General features: G+C 35.7%; 1 protein-coding gene and 1 pseudogene across 3 annotated transcripts in view; one reads left to right on the forward strand and one right to left on the reverse strand.

The window, feature by feature from the left end:
- LOC306881367 (guanine nucleotide exchange factor VAV3-like) overlaps window positions 1-2,953 on the reverse strand; it is a 47,081-nt gene extending 44,128 nt beyond the window's left edge. The window contains exons 1-2 of one of the 2 annotated variants that reach the window (XM_079435447.1): window positions 2,402-2,953; window positions 608-724 (exon numbers count right to left, since the gene is read on the reverse strand). In XM_079435447.1, the coding sequence (XP_079291573.1) occupies window positions 608-724; window positions 2,402-2,605 (321 nt within the window). In that variant the 5' untranslated portion in view covers window positions 2,606-2,953. The remainder of the gene's footprint in view (window positions 1-607; window positions 725-2,401) is intronic. The other variant, XM_079435446.1, reaches the window with a different exon arrangement.
- A 644-nt stretch (window positions 2,954-3,597) lies between these two features.
- LOC306881578 (crystallin J1B-like) lies at window positions 3,598-8,228 on the forward strand (annotated as a pseudogene). Its single transcript has 8 exons — window positions 3,598-3,664; window positions 5,658-5,834; window positions 5,988-6,086; window positions 6,904-7,063; window positions 7,191-7,313; window positions 7,594-7,702; window positions 7,767-7,877; window positions 8,106-8,228. The product of its transcript is annotated as a crystallin J1B-like (transcript).
- The last annotated feature ends 223 nt before the right edge of the window (window positions 8,229-8,451 follow it).

An 8,451-nucleotide genomic window follows, 5' to 3' on the forward strand; every position in this document is an offset into this window, starting at 1 on the left:
ACAGCTACATTTTCGGAGGAGAAATATACAGATTATGTTCATTGCATGGGAAATGTGAATATGAATAAGAAAATGTTTCTGTAGGGATAGAGATTAATGTTCAAAAAAGTGATTTATTATTTTATACTGTAGGTAAATCTATTATTTTTGGCCATGGTTAAATAATAATACAGATCATAATGTTGCAGAATCAAGAGTATAAAACTGTAGATTAGATTATTCTCAATTTCTCTGGTCAGTGGTATCACCCCCCCCCATATCAATACTGTCTGACCCATATTCAGCAAAAATAGTTTTTCAGTAAAGTAATTCTGATAGTATCATCAATGATTTCAAAATAAAATAACTAAAACAACAAATTACTTATATTTATTATTAATATCCATTAATATATTAACAAATAAAATATGTTAATGATTAATTTATAATATTTATTTGTTTATAAATTAATTATGATTTTTAGCTCATAGAGCTCATTATTGTAATCGTCTTACAAAAATACATAATAAATATTATATAATAAATTTATATAATTTGCTATTGGTTACTTGTCTTCTTCTAAAATTGTCAAAAAAAAAATCTTGAAAAAGATTTTAGACTTGATTACCTTTCCAAAATCTCGGACATCAAAGAGATCGAAGGCATCAAACAGTTCACTCTTCTTCATCCCAAATACTTCGCAGCATGCAGACAAGAATGTACGAATATTCTTCAGGCAGAGGAACTGATAAAGCAAAAATCAAGATTCTGTTAACATTTTTAAAGGTTTTGTTTTTGCACAGCAACTGAAAAATAAATACACTAAAATGTATTTAAAATACATTTATTTCATGCCAAGTCTACAAAAAATACATTTGCATGTTTAGGTACTTAATAAAAAAATAACCTGCAATTGTACTTTTATTATACTAAATTCCTGCTAAATTGGAACAACTATTTTTGTACTTAAAGCACTTTAATTTTGCGGAAGTAGTGCTGAAGTCCAACTTAACTAGGCTATTACAGTACTTCAGGTACGCTTTAAATTTCTCGCATTTAAAGACCAAAATTATAAAAAAAAAATCATACAATCCTCATCAATAGTGACATTAAAACTCATTGTAGGCTTAATATTCAGAAATGTGCATTGTGTACATAATACTCCAAATAAAGTTATTAATAATTTTTACATCAGTAAGTCTCGAGCGACATGTCATGTTAATAGATTTGAACTTTACTTATATCAAATTGTGTACATATCTTTTTTTTTTTTTGGGGGGGGGGGGTGTTAAAGATTACAAAACAACATGCAGATGCAAATGCCAGGACAAAGCATTTTGAGGATATAATGGGAATCTTTTGTGAAAATGTGGCCTTGAGAGAGATGAATTAGTGGAATCATTGCGGCTTTCCCCTGCTGTAGATGAGGAAATGAGATCTCCAACTAATCACAAACAGAATCTATTGCCTAATAGGTGCTATTAACAATATTTCTGCTTCTGCATTTTCTTACTATTAAAAAAGCACAACAGACCAACTTTAAAAATGACATATGAGGTTGCTTTTAACTTCCCACTACAATCAGTCTATTGTCATGATAGAATTTAATTTATAAAAAAAAATTATGTCATTAGTTCACAATTGTGTATTTAAATGAATGTGAACTAATTCCAAAGCACAAAAACTACACTTATCAAAATACACCATTTGCATGAGTCAGATAAGTGACAGGAATGCCGACTAACGCAACAAGGGATGTTGTTGAAAATTGCTCTTTTCCGTTGTCTGATGGAGACTAACTGTGTCTCGTCAATACAGAAGGGTGGATTTGTACGTTTAAAAATCAGTCAGATCAAAGTTGGATTTTATCAGGTCACTAGAGTGAAGCAGGGGCATCTGGGAAGAGTTGTTTGGGCCTGGGCAGACTGCCTGAGACTTCTCAGCCCTAAACACTATACTTACACACAGCAGCAAATCAAACAAAACATTCATCTGGATGCCTTTTGGGTCCCTACCAAAACACGATGTACATTTAAAATTGATGTTTCGTTAGCTCAATGTCTACCCAGTTTGTTGAGAGTTTTGCAGACTGACTGAATGATGCCGTATACAAAGAGAGCTGTGTATATATCTACCACTGGGCCCTTTGTGAAGAGAAGTCTATGTTACCACTTGCACTGGGGCCACTTGTACTACTATGGCACTGGCTAGTACCTACTATAAAGCCTTAAATGACTTTAACTTACAAAAATGTCACAAACTAAATATATAATATGCAGGTTAAAAAGAAATGTACTGAAATAGATATTCACATACTGAACATGCCATTGAGTCTAAAGTTGTGTTTCCGTATATTATAAAAAAATACAAATGAGTTCATAAGCAATAATAAAATAACGCTAGACTGTCTATTTGCGCTCACCTGTGACATCTGCGGTCTGAGATTGATCTCTTTCAGGTTAATGGTGTCGGATCGAAGATTGTTCAGCAGCTGGCACAGAAGCACCCCATCCCGAAGAGTTTGGGCCAAATCAAAAACCTGCGCCGAATCCGCCGTGACCCGATGATTCCGGGGCAAAACTTTACAACTGATCAGCCACAAGCTGCACTGCCTCCAGTACTCCATAATGCGCGTAGAAAACTAAAGCCAACAACTGTGAAATAAATCTGACACAGTTGAATGAAGCTAAAATGAACAAACAGCAGAAGCAGAGCGCGCACCTTGCGTTACATTCGGCATCCGTGTTTTGTTCCAAGCTCCAAAACTGAGACTTGTGCGCACTAATTCGGGTTTATCCGCGGTCTACCAGATCTATAAATCCTCATGAGCGGAGTTACTAATTCTAGTACGGCAAAGGATTTATAATAATTGTAGAGTTATCGTAATCTTCCAATGGTGAAGTCTTAGTTTATGAATATGCATTAATATTGTTGACGCTGCGTTGTTGATCTTCCAGTGGCGACGATTCATCTCATGAATATTAAGGACCAAGTCTTCACCATAGTAGGATAATTACCCCCCACCCTGCGCTTCCTTCCTTCATCAGATTGACTCTTAACTACCTAGGCATTTACTCTGTTAAAACTGTAAAAAGGGATTATGATGAAGTGTAATGCCATAATTTGCAGCTTTTATAGGTAATAGAATCCCTTTTAGTGGGAATAGAGGACATTCCAGATGAATTGAACATGCTTTCCAGAGCTGATCATTAAACAAACGGAGGACAGATACACAGACACGAAGTTATTCTTTGCCCTTCCTGTAATGTAGATGTGCATATTTCATATCTTACCTTAAATAATGAGTATTTCAGTAAAATGGTGATTATTATATAGACGTTTCAGATAATTGCATGAATTCAAAAATTGTAATATTTCGTGTGTTTCAATTAATAAAATGAATGAATCGGCCAGCAAATGTATACAAATTAATTACATTTTTTTAGTCTTTTTATTTATTTAGTTAGTTAAATATTTTTATAAAATAATAAAACCAGTCGATTGGACAAACGAACAAATACAACATTGCACGTGCATTGTGACGCGGTGTTGTCACGTGCTTAATTCCTTATTTATTTGGGTTCTGTTTAATAAGTGCGTTTTATCTTGCTGTCACAGATGGCTCTTGCCCTGGCTGACAGGGTTATCGGAGCAATCATTGGATCAGCTGTTGTCGATGCTGCAGGTTTGCATGAACAAAATACACCAAAAAGCCTTCTTTATAGCAAAACATATTTATATAACATAGAAACATCTCTAACAGTAACGTGCGGTGAAATCTTGTCATGGGTAGGCTGTGACCTATCAATGTGGCATATATGTTCATATATTAATTCAGTTAATGTAGCAACCCAAGTTCATATCAGGCATCATCACATCGCTGCCTGCATACAGCAAAGTCAGTCATATGTAGGGTGACCAGACGTCCCGAAAAATTCGGGACAGTCCCGAAATCTAAGCTGCTGTCCCGAATCCCGAATCCCGCTCTAAGTGTCCCGAAAATTATACTGAAGCAAAATTAAATAGTTATTGTCTGATAAAACATAAAAAACTGTCCGTGGAGCGAGGTTGAGTCATCCTGCAGCCTGGCAACCAGCCCCCGCCGGCTGCTCATTGGCTGCAGCATCTTGTTTTTTTTTTTGGTTCATTAACTTCAGTTTGAAGTATAAAAATAGCCTAACGTTACTTCTATATTATATAAAATTATATGTATATGTAGGCTACTTATATTAATAAAAACATGATTGGTTCAGTCACTTTCGTTTGAAATTCCCCCCCCCCCGAATTTCAAATTTCAACCAATCTCATCTGGTCACCCTAGTCATATGTGAGGCTAATGCACAATCAAATCTAATAATCAAATTAATGGACACATCTATCTTATGATGACTTATACAACAAACAAATGTTTTGTGCGGGACACAGTAAGAGAGGGAAGCGGCGCGGTGTCAGCGAACCGACAAGCAGCCTAGTCACTCCTTCAAAATGCGCAAACGCGCACAGACAGCCACGCACACGCTATTGGTCTGGTGACGGCGCACCAGGATTTGAATAGGCTACAGTCAGAAAACATTGTGTCATCAGTACAGCTTTAAAGTACAAAAACAGTTTATTCGCTCCTACAAACTGCGCTAGGCGCACACACCGACACGCAATGAGCATCTGGCGACGGCGCACCAGGATTAAAAAAAGAGAACTAGAAAACAGATCCATACACCATAATCGCACAGATAGACATAACGTTACAGTACAAATGTGGCAGAGGTGATGGAAGAGAGAACATTTTGGTGTCAGCGCACAGCAGGCCTATAGCCCACCATCAGACAACACACACAAAGCCAATATACGGCTTTTAAAAAAAATAATAAATAAATGAATAGTTTACGTTTTAAAGGGGGTGCTTACTTTTATTTGTAGACGAAGTCCATACGTCTATCCCTCTGGACAAAGCTGTCAATTACTTTGTTGTAAAAGTCCTCTTTGTTGGGTGTATTACTCAATTTCATGAGTTGACAGCCAACGCTAGGCGCCGCTAGATGCTAGTATCGATAAACGCGGATTGAGTGAGAGCGAGTGGATCACGTGACATGAAGCAAGCTCGGTCTCTGCCTCAATGTTGATAATTCAAGACAGCATGAGAACTGATTGCGCATGCGCAAATCTACGTAAACTACGTTCTATGGACCAAAGAGGCACTGCTAACCTCTGCCTCAATGGCCATGGCCTTGAATTTCCTGCATGAAACAATGGTTTTTAGGAGCAAACAATGGCAAAATGAGTATATTATGTGTATTCCTGAGAAACTTTGTTACAAAAAATAATATTTTGAAAAAAATAAATGCAATTAATAATGTGGTTTGAGGTGAATTAATAAAGCTCTTGGAATTAATAAATGTAATGTCAACATTGGTGAGGCACTGCCTACCCTGCCTACCCTGACCGCACCTCCCTGATCTCTAATATATCACAAGTGAATTGACGCAGTGTTACAGTATACATACACATGCACATGTATAAACTGAATTATTTTATGGAGATGCATTGTAATCATAATTTTTTGTCATGACTATAGTAATTAATTATAGTAGCAGGTAATGTGTGACAACTCTGTAATCTAGTATTATCCTATAATCAAATGTTGACAAATGCAGATTTTTGTTGGTACTGTGGTTCTGCAGCACAACCGCTCCATTGGGTTTATGACCTGCAGAAGCTGAGCGTGTTGCTCTCTCAAAGTCCTGAGCCTGAATTCGGGCCTGAGTCTGCAAACCCTTTCTACGGGAGGAACACTGGACAGCAGAGCTGCTCTGGACATCAAGCGTTCGTCCTCCTGGAGTCTTTGTCTGAGTGTGAAGGTGAAAATTACATTCCAGTATGTCAGAATATGAAAGGCCAAACTGTATGTTTTAAAATCTGACTAGGATGGTATGAATATCACCATATTATTTGACCATGTTGTGGTTAATGGGATGTTGATTATTGAGTTATTTGTTTGTTGGTTCAAACAGGTCTGAATGTGGAAGGTTTGAAGCAGCGCACCTACAAATTCTTTGGACCCGGATCTGAATATGACACACCAGTCAATGATCCTTACAGAGACAAAGGAGGTCAATTAATCTACAAATATTTGTTTACTTTTTTATTATTTCTTCTTGAAATAGTTAATTTATTTGTTTTTCTACACTGTGACAACTCAAATAGTCCTTTATATTACAAACAACTTTTAAAAAATATATTTATTTATGTATATGTCCTTTTATTTGATTTGATTTTAATGATAAAATATGAATGTGAATTATATATTATAAATATACATACAATAAAAGCTTTTATTTTTTATTTTCACTTTGAGTATGAGTTTGACTTTCCTTTTTAGTAATTTTGTTATGTGCTTTTTTGTCTTTAAATTAGTTTTAGTTTTTATTCATTATTATTTTTATTATTTTTTTAGTGCTTCAGCTTAAGCTTGTATTAGTCAGTTGCCAAGGAAACATTTCAAACTTTCATTTAGTTAAAGTTTTTCATGTATTATTTGTATTTAATTTCAGCTGTATTTCTCAGGGGGAAAAAAACTAACTTTTTTTTAATAGTTCTAGTTAACAGTAACCATTTTCACATTTACCTGTCATTTTGACTCACGACCCTAGACAGATGGTGTTTGTTTTTGTTTGTTTTGTTTTCAAATATGAGTTTTCCTGAATTATTCATGACTTTTTTTTTTTTCAGAGACTGGTACTGTCAGTTATGTTGCAGAAAATAATTGAAGTCAGATAACCATCATAAATATTTGTGTAGCCACATTATTGTTAATAAATTCTAATTAATTTTAATGTTTTTCAAATATATTTATAATAACAATTACAGTAATTTGGAAGGAGATAATAAAGCATTATAATATGTTAAATCTTTATTGTGACACTTCAGGTTGTGAAACTGATAACCAAATATATGGAGTGCAGGCAAAGCTGGCTCCCATTGTAGCATGCTATGCTGGAAAACCAGAGATGTTGGAGAGAGTTGAGGAAGCCACCCGTGTCACGCAAAACAATGACATATGTGTGGCAGTAACTCTCGCTGCTGCTAGGTTGGTAATATATGATTGACATGAGATGTGTGGCATATCACATATTAGAATGTGTTTGGAAATGGTATAGGAGCTGATCCCTATAAAATGATAGGAAATATCAGGATTAAATACATTTTTTCTTCAGGTTCTTGGAGCATTTCATCCTGAATGGTCCTGATCCCAAGGTCTTGGATGCAGTACTGAAACAGCTCAGTGACCCAAACAGAAAAAAACCCTCAGGAGTTGGACAAAGGCAAAGCTATAATTGGTATAGACAGCTTTAAATTGTTATTAGTATTGTGAGCTGGATACTTAGGGCGTGTTTACATTTGGCAGCTGTGCTTTGATTAAAAAGAACTTTGAAGTGTGAACACTAAATGTATAAAAAAGTTTTTAACAAACTCTTGGTTACAGATGAAGCAGGATATATCACTTGTCTCTAGCTAATACATCATCTTTATCCGGGATTCATGTCAAATTTGGCATATCACAAAAACGTCATTTAATATCAGAAATCAAATGTATTTTTGTTTAATTTTCTAATTTAGGACACACTCATCAAGTAAAGGACCATTTGAGCAAGAAACCCAAAGAGCTCATTCCCACTGCGCTTCCACATACTTGAGGTTAGCTGCTAACTTATTATTATTCTCCTATGTCTATCCTATGCACACAATACAGTTAGTCACAGGTATTTCAGCAGCTTTATCATGTCCCTCAGGTTTGCCAGGTGACAGCCAGTGGCTATGAATAGGCTATTCGGGACACTATGAGCTGCGGTGGATACACTTGTAGCAGGAGCTCCTTCATCGGCGCCTGCATTGGTGCTCAGGTACTGCAAAAATCATGACCTTGTGATCTGTTTGACCACATTGTTCTATCCATATAACAAAGTAGGCTTTATGTAATTAAGGTCAAATTCTTTTTGTCTTATCTGCTTCTAAACAATCCATCCCAATCTTTCATCGGATGATTATGTCATACATACATGACAGAACAACTATGCAGTTACTCTTGCAGTTGTGTAATGGCTCTAATAATGCGACACTTGTTTTTTCAGGTTGGACTTGAAGCAATCCCAAGTTCCTGGAAAAGCAAGACTTTGCGATACAACACTTTGTTGGATCTCGCAAAGAAAGTTGTTACTCTCCAGCAGCTTTAAACTTTTGTTGTAGTATGCAAAGTAAATAAGTGGATGATAACTGGATATAATTATGTAATCACCCAAGTTCTTCTGAGTTTTGCCTACAGATCATCTTTCATGGCTGTTGTGATTTTGATGAGACAATTAATGAACGTTTAGCCTGAAATGTTATGAAGTTAAAACTTGATACCTTTGTTTTATTAAATCACAACATGGCATGCAGGAACTGACATACAGTGTGGCATATAAACTCATGTTCAGT

Source organism: Barbus barbus (genome assembly GCF_936440315.1).
Source record: "Barbus barbus genome assembly, chromosome: 15".
NCBI lineage: Eukaryota > Metazoa > Chordata > Actinopteri > Cypriniformes > Cyprinidae > Barbus > Barbus barbus.